General features: G+C 52.5%; 6 protein-coding genes across 6 annotated transcripts; 2 read left to right on the top strand and 4 right to left on the bottom strand.

Annotated features, from left to right (window-relative positions):
- The first annotated feature begins 462 nt into the window (after positions 1-462).
- On the top strand, positions 463-6,614 carry pkhB (putative sensor histidine kinase/response regulator). Its single transcript, XM_040942370.1, has 3 exons — positions 463-5,921; positions 5,981-6,094; positions 6,158-6,614. The coding sequence occupies exons 1-3, from the start codon at positions 585-587 to the stop codon at positions 6,446-6,448; spliced, it is 5,742 nt and encodes a 1,913-aa protein (XP_040794892.1). The 5' UTR covers positions 463-584; the 3' UTR covers positions 6,449-6,614.
- Positions 6,615-7,330: 716 nt separating this feature from the next.
- Positions 7,331-8,655, bottom strand: BO72DRAFT_454168 (allantoicase). Its single transcript, XM_040946165.1, has one exon. The coding sequence runs from the start codon at positions 8,529-8,531 to the stop codon at positions 7,422-7,424; it is 1,110 nt and encodes a 369-aa protein (XP_040794891.1). The 5' UTR covers positions 8,532-8,655; the 3' UTR covers positions 7,331-7,421.
- A 1,715-nt stretch (positions 8,656-10,370) lies between these two features.
- BO72DRAFT_464292 (uncharacterized protein) lies at positions 10,371-10,694 on the bottom strand (the record flags this gene model as incomplete). The annotated part of the gene is made up of 1 exon (XM_040946633.1): positions 10,371-10,694. The coding sequence occupies one exon, from the start codon at positions 10,692-10,694 to the stop codon at positions 10,371-10,373; it is 324 nt and encodes a 107-aa protein (XP_040794890.1).
- A 626-nt stretch (positions 10,695-11,320) lies between these two features.
- Positions 11,321-12,185, top strand: BO72DRAFT_40741 (uncharacterized protein). The gene has a single exon (XM_040942355.1). It carries the CDS (start codon positions 11,554-11,556, stop codon positions 12,031-12,033), a length of 480 nt encoding a protein of 159 aa, XP_040794889.1. The 5' UTR covers positions 11,321-11,553; the 3' UTR covers positions 12,034-12,185.
- Positions 12,186-15,275: 3,090 nt separating this feature from the next.
- On the bottom strand, positions 15,276-15,945 carry BO72DRAFT_454166 (uncharacterized protein). Its single transcript, XM_040946164.1, has one exon. The coding sequence runs from the start codon at positions 15,761-15,763 to the stop codon at positions 15,566-15,568; it is 198 nt and encodes a 65-aa protein (XP_040794888.1). The 5' UTR covers positions 15,764-15,945; the 3' UTR covers positions 15,276-15,565.
- BO72DRAFT_40724 (uncharacterized protein) lies at positions 15,622-16,745 on the bottom strand. The gene has a single exon (XM_040942349.1). It carries the CDS (start codon positions 16,409-16,411, stop codon positions 15,812-15,814), a length of 600 nt encoding a protein of 199 aa, XP_040794887.1. The 5' UTR covers positions 16,412-16,745; the 3' UTR covers positions 15,622-15,811.
- Between the last annotated feature and the right edge of the window lie 41 nt (positions 16,746-16,786).

Raw genomic sequence — 16,786 nt, 5'->3', positions numbered from 1 at the left:
CCGATATACACCGCTTTAGTCACCTTCCTTCTAACGGCCCATTTTCGGAAAAAAAATCGTTCGTCTGCCATTTTCCATTTCCTCCTCCCCTTCGTGTCTCTTTTTTCCTTTTTTTCCCCTTGTATATTCCTTTCTCTTCTTGCCTACGCCCCATATCTCGGCTCCAAGAAAACGCATCCCGGAGGTTTTTTCTGGTCGCAGAATCAAGCGCCCCCCTCCCCCCCCCCCCAACCCCTTCGACTGCCTTGAATTTCGAGCCAATCCACACCACCCCTTTTCTTTTCGCTCGTCGGGTCCTTCACCGTGTGCGCTATATACACCATCCCGCTCCAATAGCATCCAATACTCTCTTTTTGTCTTCCGACCGTTCGGATCCTCGCTTCGATTGCTCGTTCGGTTTTCGCGTCTTCTGCATATTATCACTATTTTCACCAACTGCTCCCTCTCCAATCTCCTCTCGCCTCCTCCACGAATTCTGATTGCGGACCGTTTTGTCCGAGAGATGAGTGCCTCAGTTGGCTCCTGTGGAGTTGGATTCGCTCAGGAGAATTGATTTGTGACCGGCGGTGGAGGGAGAAATTAGGATGGGCGAAGTTAACAGCATGAAGACACCTCCGCTTCCATCGCCGGCCGAGGCCCCTTCGCCTGTCGCCGCGCCCCAATCCCATTGTCGACCTTCCCTGCAGTCAACCAATTCTATTTCTGTCCACGATGTTCACTATGCAATTGATGGAGATGCGCCGTTGGAGAAAAGTACGTGGAATGCTAACTCTCACTCTTCCTCTATATCGCACGAACAGACTGCGACCGCATGCCACATTCCGTCGCCTCCGAAAAAAGAAAGTCCTGAAGCGGGAAAAGGAATCCAGGAAGATCAAGGGCGCAGTCTGCAGACCCTCAAGGAACTCCGAAGGCAGATGGAAGAATTACTGGTTTATCAACAAATGCAACAATCTCAAAACCAACCCTCCTCGGCTGCTCGAGAGATCTCTGCATCGCAAACCGATCCCGCCCCACAGAGCACCACAGAGTCAACCAGGAAGCGACCCCTCAATGTCTCGTTTGCGAAAACCCTCTCAACGGCGGGAGCATTGCCTTCTGCATCATACTCCGACTCCACTGGTTCTGGCGGCACAATCAGAGCCATGGATTCCAACACCTCTCCCGACAACCTCCCCGGACCAACTCCGTCTTACCCTTTTCCGAGGATGGAGTCGCAGTTTCCAACGAGAGCAGCACGGGACTCCGCATTCAATCACAATGGTTTCAAGTTGACTCTGCCGGCAGATAAGATGAAGGCCCGTATGGGGCCCGCCGATATCCCGGACGATCTAGAATCTGCTGCGACACATCCTCGAGGTGTATTTTTGCCCCCTCATTATAGGCCTGTACCTGAGGATCCCGCCTACCCGAGTCCCAATCTGTATGAACTTACTCTGCAGTTGAATGCGGATCCCGGGTTAGATGCATGGTGGGCGAACGTGGTCCAGATTTTGCAGACGCACTACGGAGCAGAGAGAGCATCTCTGGCCGTACCGGGAGACGCGACGGATTTGGAGAATGTTCCATGGGGCCAGAAAGCGGTCTTCGACCCAGACGCCGTACCTACCGACACGGAAGACGTGCGAACGGATCGACTACCAAGTGAGGTCACTTCAAGCGGCAACAACCCCGCAAAGGAGAGCAGCGAAGGAACAGGGAGGAAGAAAGGGCTCGTCGCAGAAGCTCTTTTGAATGGGTCAAGAGCTGCTCATTCACCGAAGCGACCGTCCCTTTTGGCACGGCACTCGTTCGCTGGCTTTGGAAAGGAACGGAAACACTCAGACTGGCGCGATGCGGATTCTCAAGGAGACGAAAGTATCGATTGTCTACCGAAGACAGAGAACAAGCAAGCAGATCCTGGGATTGAAACCCCAACCAACGAACCGGTGTCATCGTTTGGACTGCCAAACTATCGCCAAGCAGTTTTTCCCGTGCCCCGACCGCTGGAAGTCGAATCCGATCCGCTAATCAAGAGAACTGGGGTGGTGAAGCTCTTCGGGCGCACCGATCCTGTTGTTTTGACAAGAGAATATTCAGAGGGGCCGGCTGATCGTCCAGGTCAAGGAGATCCTCTCGAAACCCCAGAAGACAAACCTCAGGCTACCCCTACTGTTGAACCAAATTCCACCAATAAACCATCTACAGCTCGAACGCGAACGGTATCCAATCCTGGTCTGTTCAAGACTAGGGTGACCCCGTCTATGGAATTGTTTGATGAGTATGAACAGGTGCCACCGTCTCCTTGGTCTCAGTCCCCGGCTCCATCGCCCGCACCTCGCTCTCATGCGGAGCAGAATCCATTCTTTGTCAGTCACGCTGTTGATGAAAGCGCATTCGCAAAAAATCCTCCCCCTCACGATTATTCGAATTTGGGGCCACTGGAAGCCATTGGCGTTGACCTGGCAAAGTCGGTGGTTCACATTCCTCTTTTGCATGTCGGCCGCGCCAAGGATCCTTCGCCATCAACCTTACGATTCCCGGTCGCCGTGATCTCCATATTGTCTCCTATTATCCCTTACCCCACGAATCTGAGAAGATCGTTATCGTATCTTATGCCTCACCTCACCACTTCGTTCTGTCTCGCGCAACACTACAGCCAGCTTGAGCGTCAAGTCACTTCGCGGCTTGAGGCTCCTCGCTATGGCCAGCTCCTGGGACTCGGCGGAACCTTTTCTGATGAAAGCAGCGAGCTGGAACTGGTCGCAGGTCTCAGTGGCCATGTGAGCTATACGATAGCGGACGATGGCTCTTTGTCAGCTCGAGCTAGTATCTCAAGTCCAGAAGAAAGGTCAAGTTCTACCAAGCTCAGCCCATCGCTATCTAATCTTGGAACACCTGGGGTCGATCTCGGTCTTGTTGCGTCAGTAGGCAGCAATTTCTGCGAATCACCTGGGGTGGTACCTAAGACAGGGACCGATAATCCCGATGGCTACTTCAACGTGCACCAGTCGAAAAGTTTTCGGGACGCCATCACTCAGCATCGGAACAGATTGACTAAGATGAGACAGAACATGGCATCATCAGACCCCACGTCACCCGGGAGACTCGTAAGCAAGTCTGCTGAGGAAGACGCCACACCGCAAGACCAGAGCCCAGGCGTTGTATCTCCTCTGCAGGATGTGAAGGGATCCCAGGTTATATCACCAACGCAGACTGCCTCCCGCCATCCCTCAACGAATTCCTTCTACGCCCAGCTGCAACGCGAACTACCCCGTCCATTCTCTGATACAGTGGCGCAACTCATGCTGAACTCGGTACCATTACATCTTTTCCTTGCGAAACCCCAGAGCGGAGAAGTAATATGGACCAACTCGAAATTCGATGCCTACCGAAGGAGTCAGCCTCAAGAACAGAGATTGCGAGACGTTTGGCAGAATATTCACAGCAGCGAAAGAGAGCACATGTCTCAGGAATGGGCAAACGCATTACGTACAGGGTCACAATTTACGGAACGGGTCCGGGTCAGACGCTTTAATGACGAGTCGGCATATCGATGGTTTATTTTCCGGGCAAACCCTTTGCTATCTTCCACCGGGGAGGTGCTTTACTGGATCGGATCGTTTCTCGACATACACGAGCAACATATTGCCGAATTGAAAGCTGCGCAAGAGAGAGAGAAATTCGCGACCGATGCCAAATATCGAGCCTTCTCCAACTCCATCCCCCAGATTGTCTTCGAGGCTACAGAATATAGGGGCCTCATTTTCGTCAATGAGCAATGGCACCTCTACACCGGTCAAAAGCTGGAGGAAGCGCTGAACTTCGGCTTCGCCAAGCACGTCCACACCGATGATCTGGAGAAATGTGGCCTTCTTTCCCTTTACCTTTCTGAGCCGCAGAAAATCGAGTGCACAGCCGAATCCGGCGAAAGTGCAGCGGAAGCCATACGTCAGGCTGTCTCACAAGACAGACAATTTGGCCAGGGCGTTACACCTGCATTGGAAGAACTTGTGAGGCGTGGAGTCGCCTCGGTACAGAGGGACGAAAATGGACGTGTCTTTTACTCTACCGAAATAAGGCTTCGCTCCAGGGGCGGGGATTTCAGATGGCATCTTGTTCGTCTGGTTTGTGTCGAGACTAGCAGTTTTGGAAGCGGAGAAGGAGAAGCTTCATGGTACGGTACATGCACGGACATCAATGACCGCAAGAATCTCGAACGCGAACTCAATAAAGCCATGCAGCAACTCAATAACCAGATGGAATCGAAGACGAAGTTTTTCAGCAACATGTCTCACGAGATTCGCACTCCGCTGAATGGTATCCTTGGCACCATCCCTTTCATTCTCGACACCCAGCTCGACACTGATCAGAGACGTATGCTCGACACTATCCAGAATAGCTCAACCAACCTTCGAGAGCTGGTTGATAACATTCTGGACGTTTCTAGAGTGGAAGCCGGCAAAATGACAATGGTCAACTCATGGTTCCATGTACGGTCTGTGATTGAGGATGTCATCGACACCGTCTCGTCTAGGGCGATCGACAAGGGCCTTGAAATCAACTATTTGATGGATGCAAATGTGCCACCCATGGTTATCGGAGACAGGTTCCGTATACGACAGGTCCTCATCAACCTTGTCGGCAACGCAGTCAAGTTTACTGCTCAGGGTGAGATCCATATATGCTGCTCCATCTATGATGGTGCCCCGACTACTCCCAAATCCACGGAGTTGTTGTTGAATTTCGACGTTGTGGATACCGGTAAAGGTTTCAGCGTCAGGGATGCAGAGCGATTGATGCAGAGATTCAGTCAGCTGGGACAGAACGGCTCTCAGCAGCATGCGGGTAGCGGTCTCGGGCTATTTTTGTCGAAACAGCTTGTCGAAATGCATGGCGGCAAGTTGACGCCCACCAGTAAAGAAGGGCAAGGTGCCAAATTTTCGTTCTATGTTAAAGTCGACGCTCCTCCACCGCCAACTCCCGACGAGCCGCGGCTTGTCCGTCAATCGTCCAGCACTTCTGACGTCTTCCTCGAGCACCTCAAGCCGAATCCGCTGCAGAAGATGCTGTTCAGGAAGGACTCTATGGATAGCAGAGGACCCGACGCAGCCGATTTCTCCTCTACTCTTGAGACCTCTTTAAACCAATCACAGACGAGCTACGAGACCCCTATACGCTTTCCTTCGGTCAACTTCTCCGAGAGGTCTTCGATCTCCTCGGCCCTTCCTACCCCCGACCCCTACACGCTGGATCCGTTGGCAAGGCTTGACAACTCCAAGTCGGCCCTCTCAAGCGGCGATATCTCGCAGCCAACGGCGCAATCTTCCTCCTCACCCTCGCAAGAATCATTTGCCTCGACCAAGCCTACGGAGTACACCGGGTCGGACGCGCAGCCTTTACCCAGCTCTTACTCGATCCTTATTCTTTGTCCTCTGGACAATACCCGCCAAGCTATCAAACAACACATCGAGCAGGTGGTCCCTCTGGAAGTCCCCTTCTCTATCACCTCCACCCCTGATGTGGAAGATTGGAGGGATTCGGTCAGCGATGTCACGAAGCCTACCCATTTGGTCCTCAACCTGCCCAACGTGGATGACGTCCTGGATATGATGCATTATGTCTCCGAGTGCGAGTTGGAGACCGCACCAAGTCTGGTCATCATCTCCGACCTGTATCAGAAGCGACAAATCAATGCTAGGATAAAGGAGTTGGCCTCTAGCGGGAGACGTATATACACTGTTCCGAAACCGGTGAAGCCGTCCGCCTTTTCCTCTATATTTGATCCCGACAATCGACGCGATTTGAGCAAGGACAGGAACCAGGATATGGCCCGGGAAATCAACAACAATTTCAAGACCATGTCGAAGATGGTGAAAGAGGTCATCGGCAACAAGGGTTACCGAGTGCTACTTGTTGAGGATGATGATACGAACCGTATGGTAAGCGTGAACACATGTGGAATTCGCTGTGTGTTACCCTGTATGCTAACGTGTTTCAGGTGATGATGAAATACCTCGACAAGATCAAGGTCATGGCGGAGACAGCCACAAATGGACAAGAGTGTACAGAAATGGTGTTTTCCAAGGAACCAGGATACTACTCTCTCATCATTGTAAGTGAAAGACATCGCAGCAAGCGGACTCAATGATCCCAAGTTCGCTGACACGACCTGCAGTGCGACATCCAAATGCCCATCAAGAACGGCTACGAGACGTGCCGTGACATTCGTGCTTGGGAGTCAAAGAACCACTACCCACAAATCCCGATCATGGCCCTTTCGGCCAACGCGATGACCGATCAGATCGAGGATGCCGCACGTGCTGGCTTCAACGACTATGTCACCAAACCCATCAAACACAATGAACTGGGCAAGATGATGATGGGGCTCCTGGACCCCAATCGGCCATTACTTCTTCTACGGGACCGCCTCAAGGCCGAGAATGCGGAGAAGTTCCGCTCCGAGTAGATGCCTCTGCCAGCGTGAACCGTCCTTGATCGCACGTCCGCAATTCCTCTTTTGTCTCCTCTCAACTTCTGCGCGTCTCCAACCTCCGGCAGCGGCAGTCAGAAAGTGCCACAATGTACTGCTACGTATTCAAACCTGATTTATTCGCTTTGTGCCAAGGGGGTCTATAATATCTTTCGTCTCTTTTTCTCTTTTTGTTTGGGACCGGGAACGAAGTATCGGACGGAACGGCGCCCCGGATGATATTTCGAGTCTTGATTAATATTGCTTTCTACGCCACACTTATCACGGTTGTGACCACGTTCCTCCATGGCATTTGTTTGCATTCGGCATGCCAGTTCGAATTGATACCTTTCAGCATTCACACGGGGCGGGGGTTTTCATGTTGTGTTGTTCCTTGGACCAGCGGACTTTAGTTCATGGCGTCAGTTTGTTCTCTCAGGGAATTTGTGTTGAGAAAATCCCTCCATCTTTCTTCTTCTGCCTTTTCCCAATACCGACACCGACACCGATACCGATACCGATACCGATACCGATACCAGATTCTCACGAGCATGACCTTTCTACCCTTTTGGAATTGTATTTGCAACACCCAACAGAGCATGTGTTATTTTCGCCGCGGCGTTTCCACTATTGTCGATCGATTGATTGTGATCCCTCACGATGAAGTAGATTATTGAATTTTTATAGTGATATACCCTACCTAGTCTGGCTGCTAGCAAGCTATAACGATGAATTATACGGAGCTTAACGTTGTTCCTGCGTTGTTTTTTTTTTTTTTTTTTTTTTTTCCCAGTATAATTTATCCTTAGGCGAATGTCGAAAACACATTACTGTACTGGAAACCTCCCCTTTCCGGTACATGATCTTCTGAATAATGGATTTATGTAGGATCGTATCTCTCATTATTTGCAATTTACCACGCTGAAGATTACATACTAAACAGAAGGCACCGCTCATCACAAGCCTCGACCTAGGCCCGTCTGCCAAAGACCCGGAAGCGCTTCACGCCACCGTCCGGCACGAGGGTCAACTTCACATGGGTGAACGCCTGGGTATCGACACCTGCGGCCAGATCCGCACCCTGGAAGACATGCTCGGTATCGGCCTGACAGCGCTGGTCGCCCTTGACGATCTCCACCCAGCCGGGATGATCATGGGCGGGCACGGCGACGGGACCGCCCTCGCCACCCTCCCCCTTCACCAAGCCGTGCACGCGGACCGCGCGGGGGAAATTGCCCCGGAAGTCCTTGGTATCGACGACGACCCTGGACACGGCGCCCGGCAGCCCCAGCTGCACAATGGCCCAGTCGACATGGCCCGGGGCGCGCGACCGCGCCGTTTCCCACCCATCGCCCATATCCTTCCCGCGGCCGGGCAGCAACAGATTCGAGCACGGGGTATAATGCTGATCCGAGGCCGCCAGCGCCAGACCCCCGCACAACGCCGACGACAGCTCCTCCTCCTCCTCCTCTTCCTCTTGTGCACCAGCGACAGCCACCCTCTCCCCGCGCGCCGCCGGAATCGCATGGCCATACAGCCTCAACCGCCCAAAGCCCCCATCGGGGTACATGAGCAGACGCACATGGGTGTAGGGCGTGGGGTTCTTTGGGTCAAATCCGGGAACCCTCCAGGCGCGGCGCTGCGAGGGCCCACAAGGCTGGGGCGGAAGGATGGTGGTCCAGCCGGCGTAGCTGGGGTCGGCGAGCACGGCGTCGTCGGCGTCGGAGCACGTCGCCTGCACCTCAGCCTTCTCGCCGTAGTTGCCGACGAAGAAGCCCGTGTCGACCTCGACGCCCTGGATGGCGGCCCGCGCCGTCCCCAGCTTGATCACCACCCAGTCGTAGGCGTCCGGGTTGTGGCGCCGCGTCTCCCACCCGTCGTACCAGGCGCCCGTGTGGATGAAGACCCCCGGCCGGTTGATCGGCGCCGTCGGCGTGAGGAGGTTCGACGCCGCGGCGAAGTATTCGTTGCTGCAGGCGAGGACGCGCGTGTTCAAGGCCGACGAGGCGAGGTTGGTCGTGTGTGCGAAGGTGCTGTCGATTTCGGGGCCGGGGATGTAGGGGGATTCGGTGGTGGCCATGGTGGTGGGTTTGTGACTGAGAATAGGTAGAGTGGAGAGATTGGAAACAATGGAGAGGAATTGGTGTGGAGGAGGAAGAAGAGGAATTGTTGAAGTAGAGGAATTGCAGGGCATTTTATATAGACGACGTCAGGAGGGGCACCTCACTAGTGCAGCAACAGCCGATTCCCGATACAGCGCGTCAGCGATAAGAAATTCCCCCGCCGATTTTCCCGCATTACTCGATCTTATCGCTTCATCGCAGGCCTTTCCTTTCCCCACTTTAATCTTCTCCAACTCCGACACTTGTTGTTGTTTCCACACCTTCATCTTCGACATTCAACTGCGTGATCTTGCGGGATGATAACAGGTGTGTTTGTTTGAGCCTTCGCTCATCCTCCCTGCTCAGTTACTAACAGAGGTAGCTATAGGATCCGACCTCAACCGACCTCAACCGACACCTCACACAGAGGCTGTCAACAAGCGACTGACACCCACCCACACCCGGGCCCACCCACCTCTTCTGCCCTTGGGATCCCGTTCGGAGGTCTCCGACGCTCGCATCTTTCCGAGGGGAACACACCCTCTCAATTGCAACTCTATTTTCATGATGAGGGGGAAAATCCAACATTCACAGGAAACACATTCCACAGCTACTACTATGCCTCGGGGAGATATCAAATCCTGTCAGGCAATGTATGCGGTGCTGGATCTTGCCGTGCCGTGACTGTTCCCCCTCACTTCCCCATTACGCCTCGCCGCACCGCTCCTGCTCCTAATACCAAACCCTCTTGTCCATGTCGTTTCCCTCGGATAAACCCCTCTGCTGGCGGAGGTGGAAGATGCGCTGCATGTGGTAATTGAACCTCCCAAGACAGGGAGTGCGCGCGCGCGTGTGTGTCAACACCACACGCCGCGACTTTACACGACCTTCGCTTCCCTGGGTTCTGGATTGTGGCAGGACTTGCTAGGCCGAAGAGGGCATGTCGCGTGCCCAATGTAGGACATCAGAGAGGAGGGAGGACGAGCCGTTCACGATTGCTTTTGCGTGACGTGACTCGACCCTCGGATGAAGCACTATATCTATCTACAGACGAAATAGAAAATGGGAGGGTAAAAAAAAAAAGGAAAGATGCCGTGAACGCCACTCGGACCCCACTTCTCGATGCTCCTCATTGTTTATTGTTCTTTTTCTGGGGGGGCTTTTCTGAGACATATACTTGATCTGATCTCGAAGTACAGTACTTGATCTACATCGGGCTGGGGGAGGCCGCTTCGCCTCCTTGGTTACAGTTACAGTGTAAGTGCAAGATGCTGTGTTCGTCTCGCTGAGGCTATGTTACATTCGTGACGTCGCGGGTATTTTTTTTTCCTTTTTTTTTTTTTTCCTTTTCTTTTTTGTCGCCCCATGAACTATGTGAGAGCTTCTCGAGGGAGGAGGGACACCCTACCTTCCCTGAGCCGTGAGCTGGTCACGAGTGTACTCACTATGGAAGGTGAGGTCATTGCAGTCACTCAGGAAGCATGAGCAGCTTCCATCACATATGAAGCAGAGGTGGGACCGATGATGAAACATTCATTCAACTCATACAAGCAGAATGAGAGGGGAGAGTTCCCAAAAGAAAGCAAACAACAGAATCAAAACCAAAACCAAGGAGACCGAAACCACTCCCGGATTTACTTTTAAATCGCAACGCGCACACTCTTCACTTGCAATTGATCTTGACACCAGTGCGTTGTTCGAATCCACATCTAGACCAACGCCAGTGATGCTATCTCTCCCCACGGTCGGCGCTGCAACATTATGCCGTGGGTGTTTGTTTTTCTCTTATCGTTTTTTTTTCCCTTTGTTTTTCCCATTCAGCTAGTGCTCTGGGTCGCCACCTCCTCCAGTCGTTTGTACCGCCACTCGTATTGTGCGAGCTGCTTTCTTTCCGCGGGAGACAGAGACTTGCCCTTGTCTGCCATCTCCTTCTCCACCTGCTTCAGCATCTCCCAGCGCTTGAGGATCCGCGCTTGGGCATCCGAGATCGATGCTAGGTTGGAGTCCTTGGATGCCATGCGGGCTTCGATAGTGGAGTGATAGGAGAGCTTGGCGTGGAAGAGAGCCATGTCGGACTCGTCATACTTCAGCCCTCGTGCTTCGGGGAGAGCAGCTTGGTGGTAAAGGCCCTTGGGTGGCATGGCAGGCCGGCTTGCTATCCAGAGACAGAGGTGGAGAAGCGGCAGAGAAAGACAATGAGAGGAGAAGAGTATCACAGAGGATCAAGTGGTGAAAGGAGGCCCAAGGGCAGCAAGAAGCCAATGAAGTCCAATCGAGCTTTGTCAGATGAGGGGTTTTCGTTGTGTCAAGTAGTGGAAGTCACTTCTGATGTTTTCCAGGTATATGAAGAAGAGAGGGAGACGACGCCGGCCCAAAGGGTTTGTGTGAGAGAGAAAGCTTTTGTTTCTAATGGGTTTCCAGAAGGGATGGCAGAAAGAGGAACGGCTGGAATTGGGGGCTCGAGAGCGGTTCTTCAATGGAGGTCAAGGACTCTCCTTGGTCTTTATCTTAATCTGTTGCCTCCCAGACCCTAATATTCCTCAGTTGTCTGCTTCTCCTGTGACAGGGACCACGGTGATACCAGACGAGGACCATCAGATGCACCTGCTGCCAACAAGGACGAGGAAAGAAAGAAAAAAAAGGGCCCAAAACCGACACAGACAAGCCAGCACCTCTTTCCTTTTTGATTCTTTTGTTTCTATAAATTCCTCGCCTCTGGGATGAGTCGGATGAGGTGTTCGAGATTCACTCGTGCCCAGTGCCAATTGTGTCCTTATCTCGTGATTGTTGCCCGAGGGGGCCAATCCCCGAAACGGATGATGGTATCGTTCGTTTCCTGTTTGGGATGGAGTTGTGAAACCGTCAAGATGACACCAGCGCAGCCTATCGTCGGCCGGGCTAGGGGAGAAGAGATTGGGGCAGAAGGAGGAGGAGGAAGAGAAGGGCGAGCGGGAGACGTGGGTTTCAATTAACCTGCTGCAAAGTGCCTTGGGCTTTTCCATGATTGTGCCTGAAAGCGCAGCCTATCCTTCCCTCTCTTCCCCAGAAAGCTACCTTCACAACCTTGGTCCGAATCGATGGCAGCTACGGGGAGGGGAGGTGCTCAGGCCCTTCTTTTTTACTCTGTCATTGTCCATGTTCGCTGATGCGGTTCTTGCATATGTAGTGGGCCGCCGGAAATTTCGCCTCTTCATTCCATCATATAACGAACGCTCACCGAAGTTTGACCCCGTCTTTTTCCAGCACGAGCATCATACCCCCGAGGAAAGGAAAAAAAAAAGGCCATGCGACCTGTTTGTTACACCGATTGATCCCAGTCTACCCGCCAAAAAAGAAATAGGGCATTCTGCCAGAGAGAATGATGTTGCATGTCCTGTCCCTGAGAGGAATGTCGTTCATTTTTGGGCTAGGTGTCCCAGCGAGTGGCAGGAGGCGATTTCGGTTGACCTTGTCGAGACAATTGGGTATTTTCCGGGGTAAAATGGGGGAGGGGGGGTCTTTCAAGGTTACAGAAACAAGTGTGTATATGGATGTGTGTGTGGTGTGTAGCTTCACGGCTACTCCCAATGGACGAAAAGCAGGGAGAAACCCTGGTTTACTTTCTTAAGGTCGTGGACGAGCACCACCACCACAGCAGCAGCACCAGCAGCCTCCTTCTTTCGCTGGTATAGGGGGGCGAGAGCTTCTTGCTGCTGCTGCTGCTGCTGCCGCCGTCGATGGCATTTTGGCCTTATAATCCCCGATTCGTGGCTCTTTCCGAAGTGATCTGCATGTAGCCGCTGGATGCGTTGTTGTGCAACCTTTAGGGGGGTAAGGAGAAGACTCGAAGAGAATCAGACAAGAATGACGGGCAGAGAGGGCAAGAGCGAAGGTTGGGAGGGGGGTTGGTTCTATGATCGTTTCTATCAATCTGTTCTAAAGGGGGATCTCCGATGGCAGACAGGACTTTGGATCCTCTTGTTACAAAGCTGCTCTGCTCGAGTGGCCTTGGAGCAACGCAGCTGTCATACTAACTGATTTGGGACCTGAAAGGGTTACTGAACCTTTTCTCCTGTTGCATCTTCTTTTTCTCTGGTTCAATTCCCTTTCCAGGCAATGCATGCGTTCATGTCCCCATCCGTGGATACGGTATATCTGTTGTGTGTTGTCTGTTGTGTGTGTGTGTGTGTGTGTGTATGGTCTGATCATGCGGTCCTCAACCGGTCAACCGGTCAACGTCAACGGGCTCCTTGCAGATCTGTAGTGATGCGATCTGCTCCCGTTGGAGGGAAGTGTCTATCCTTCGTTTAGGTAAGGGTGGCGGCGCGCAACGGTTGGAATCAGTCCGAGACAAGACTTTCCAACGGTCGAGGCGAGAGACATAGATCCCTGATTGCGGAACCCCCCTGTCTTTTTCGGGGAGGGGGTGTAGATCATGAGGCTAGGGCTTAGGGTGGGCGATCTGATCTGATCTGATCTGGTGATGTCGATGTTGCCGAGTGTTCACTTTCTCCTGCTACTGCGTACTGCGTAGATACATGGACACTGACTTACTTATTTACTAGGGACAGTACATAGGCACAGCCCGGGTGAGATCGTGACTGCCGTGTTACTGGGCTGGAATGCTGTGAGCGTTGGGCTAGTCACGGTGGTGAAAGTGATGCTCGACTTGTTGGGGCAGGATTCGTTCTAATGGGATTGGCTCGGGGTTTGGGTCTCTTGCTCTCTTGCTCTCCTGTTTTCCTGGGACAATGGCAATGGGTTTTTGTTCTGGTTGGAACGGAATAGTCTGTCTGCGCTTGTTGCGAAGTGAGCGCTCTGCATGTTGTGTTGAGTTGGAGTAGTTAGGAGATTATGTGTTCTTGGGATCTCGTGGTGTAGTGTTTTGAGAGAAGGAAGTGGTGGTCCTCGCCCCGTCAGGGGAGTATAACGCGTTCACCAAGGTTACTGGTAGGGTACTATACTGGTTGGTACTGCACCATTGGGAACTGCACTATACATAGACATACCGCTGCCTTATCCTAGGTCACGATATGAATATGGACTACACATACCATCCAAGCTCCTACCACGCACGGAATCAGAAGAGAATAACAGAACCTGAGGTACAGTACTGGACTGGTAATATCATACAATCACCTCACCACTGCCACTATCGCCGCCGCACCATCAATGCTAAAGCAGAAACATCTTTCTTTTCTCTGCAAGAACAGGATCCACCGCCTAAGAACCGTAGCTCATTGTTGTAATTATAATTCGTCGATAACCTACGGGACCAGGTGCCCACCCACCCCATGACGTCTTGCCAGTAATCAACCAGAAGGGAGGCGGACGGCGACTGGAGCGGCAAGAGGATTAACTGCAGTATAGTATACCTACTTCAACGTGGACCTTGGACCGTGAAGCCACTCATTTACTTACTTGTATGTTACTATGTATAAACCACCGTCACACAACCGACCCAGAAACCGGACCAGCCCTTCTGGTGTCTGAGAAGTCTGGTGGGGGAAGAAAACGCCCCCACTTGACTTGGATAATCCTATCGACAGAAGATAGAACCGAGAGGGAAGATGACACCGAGATTCTGTCTCAGATGAGCAACCGATCGAATGTATCCGAGAAAAGAAAAAAGTAAAGTTCGGGACAGAAACTTCCATCGGAGGTTTTTCGTTTCGGGGTTCGGTTCGAGAAGAAGTAAAGAGATCGTGTACAAAGTTATGACGGTGGTACAGTACGATAGCCCCGAACGAAGTTGCGGAATAAGCAGAGATGCCAGTGACTGTTTCAGCCGGTGCATTGGGGAACTTACTTTGGTTCTCGGGTTCTTTTGCTGTTTACTTGTCTGTGGGTTATCTGGTTCGTGTGGATCTTCCTGACACGGTGGAGGGGGGGGGTTCTTGCGTGTGTTTACAGTAGAGCATCGTGGTCTTCGGTGGGGGGTGGGGGTATGGGGAGATAGCTAGTATCTATCTCACGCAGGCAGCTTCAGGTTTGGGAGAATCTTCTTTGTGTATAGACTACATTAGTGGCGTGTTTCTCCCACGCTCAGATCCTCACAATATCTCTCTTCCCAAGCAGATTTCTAGTTCCAATCTGTCGAGTTCTATTCCGCGAAAGAGAAAGAAAACCGTTAGAGATGTTTAGGTACATAAACCCACCATCCCATCCCATCTATCCCATCTTCCAGGTTCTGGTATGGCTAGGCAGTTCCGGGGTTGGAACCCGATCTCATTGGAATGAAAATGTTTCGCCTCTTTCCTCAGCCCTCGTCAACTGCTTACCTTGAGAAGATAAGGATGAGAAGAGAAAAGGAGACTCCTCTACCTCACCTTCTACACGGGCGTGACACCTGCCCCTCCTTCGTCTCGGGGGGCTGGCTGATTTGTGCGACCTGGTTCCCGGGGTTTGCTGACGGGTTTTGCTTGAGTTCGGGGATAGGCGGCTTTGGACGTGGGGGCAAGGAGGGTCGGAGATAAGGGGTCTGGGTCTATATGCTTGATGGGTATGGTTAGGGTGTGCTGTGCTGTGTAAGGTGATGGTAATGTATGGGGTCGGTGGGGTGGAGAGGACGAGGGAGGTGGTGGTCTCCGGTCTGATTGCGCTCTACACTTTCGATGGGTGCTCACATAAAGCAGTAACTGCAATGCGACACAAGTAATTCAAGGGAGATACAGACTCGGTACTGTACATCGATAGCAGGAACACAGGAAAGATCTTGCTCCCAGATTTGACAGTCCACGCTCTGCCATACACAACACAACACCCGAGAAAACACCAAACTCAACTCGAACTCCATCAAGGTGTAAGTAAATTGGCCAACGTCGGACCAAAAGCCTAGACGCCCTTCCATCGCACCCATCCAGCCCATGGACATTTCATGATCATCATCGTCGCTCATAACAATCTCAAACAGATACCAGAAAGAAAACGCACGCTGTACACTGCAACAAACACAAACATCACCACCGCAGCATCAGCATGAAGAATCCCCAACAAATCAAAGAGTACTCTGTACACATAGCCAGAACAAAAGTCAACCCGAACTCCAACTCCAGAGAACACCTCCACATAGTCTAGCACCAGATGCATCACGCATATCGTGCTTTCTCTTCCAGAAGAAATGAAAGAAGATGGCTTCATCAGTCACGAACACACAGATATTGACAGGGTAAAGTGTGCGTGAACTTGAATTCTGTTTGATCGATATCTGCACACTCATCAACACTCTCATTGTTATGCCTGAAAGGTCTCAAACTTACCCACCCCCCAGAAGGCAGAGTCATTGAAAGTACCTAGGGATAGAAGGCGACCGTCTCTGACTCGGGTCCCGCTGCACAGCCGTATGATCGAAATGCACGTGGCCGTTGGAGTCCACCCGAGGACGAGGTCCAGCGCTGTCACCGTTGATGGGGGCATTGCCGTTGCTGCTAGCGTAGCCGTTACTGCCGGTATAGCCGTTGCCGTTGGCGTAGCCGTTGCTGCCAGTACTGCCGTTGGCGTAGCCATTGACGCCGCGACGACCCTGCTCAACACCCCCAGAAACCAAGCGGGGAGGAGAGCCGGAGGAAGGCGACTGCAGAATCGAGCTGGGGAAGAACGCCACCTCCACGCGGCCGGCCTCGCTCGGGGAGCGGCGCACCGAGCGCGGCGCATACCGGTCCAGGAACAGCACCCACGGGTCGTGGGCGATGCGGTCGCCGGGCCGCGCCACCCCCTGCAGGAGCAGCAGTCGGTACATCAGGCGCTCGAAGTCGATCCAATCGAGGCCGTAGGGACGGTGCGAGATGCCCTGCGCGTCGGTGTGGGTGTAGAGGATCCGGAGGAGGGCGTCGTAGGTGGTTTGGAGCTGTTCGGTGAGGGTTGGGTGGGGTTTGGTCATTTTGGCTTGGGGGGTCGGAGATGGGATGGTTGGTGAGGTTGCTGAGGTTGCTGAGGTCTCTGGATGGAAGGAAAAGAGAGAAAGGATGAATTTGATGGAGAGAGTGTGTGTTTTGATAGAGAGTGTGTGGGTTTTGATGAAGAATGTGGGTTTTGATGGAGAGTGTGTGTCTCGATAGAGAGTGTGGGTTTTGATAGAGAGTGTGTGCTTCGATAGAGAGTGTGTATCTCGATGAATAGAAAGTATCTATAGATAGAGAGAACAGTGAGAGATGGCTGAAAAGAACAGTAGAGTGGATCTCAGTATGGATGGGTGCCTGGTGTGGGTGTTGGAGATGAACTAAGAGAGAGTAGGATAGGCTGTTCGCCTGTTCTC

This window comes from Aspergillus fijiensis (assembly GCF_003184825.1).
Source record: "Aspergillus fijiensis CBS 313.89 unplaced genomic scaffold BO72scaffold_129, whole genome shotgun sequence".
Taxonomy (NCBI): domain Eukaryota; kingdom Fungi; phylum Ascomycota; class Eurotiomycetes; order Eurotiales; family Aspergillaceae; genus Aspergillus; species Aspergillus fijiensis.
The sequence above is the reverse complement of the archived record's forward strand: the minus strand, read 5'-3'. Positions and strand labels throughout refer to the sequence as shown.

Coding starts and splice junctions, on each gene's coding strand:
- pkhB (XM_040942370.1), top strand. CDS start 585: ATGGGCGAAGTTAACAGCATGAAGACACCTCCGCTTCCATCGCCGGCC. Junction 5,922..5,980: donor ATGATGATACGAACCGTATG/GTAAGCGTGAAC, acceptor AACGTGTTTCAG/GTGATGATGAAATACCTCGA. Junction 6,095..6,157: donor GATACTACTCTCTCATCATT/GTAAGTGAAAGA, acceptor CACGACCTGCAG/TGCGACATCCAAATGCCCAT.
- BO72DRAFT_454168 (XM_040946165.1), bottom strand. CDS start 8,531: ATGGCCACCACCGAATCCCCCTACATCCCCGGCCCCGAAATCGACAGC.
- BO72DRAFT_40741 (XM_040942355.1), top strand. CDS start 11,554: ATGATTGTGCCTGAAAGCGCAGCCTATCCTTCCCTCTCTTCCCCAGAA.
- BO72DRAFT_454166 (XM_040946164.1), bottom strand. CDS start 15,763: ATGAGAGTGTTGATGAGTGTGCAGATATCGATCAAACAGAATTCAAGT.
- BO72DRAFT_40724 (XM_040942349.1), bottom strand. CDS start 16,411: ATGACCAAACCCCACCCAACCCTCACCGAACAGCTCCAAACCACCTAC.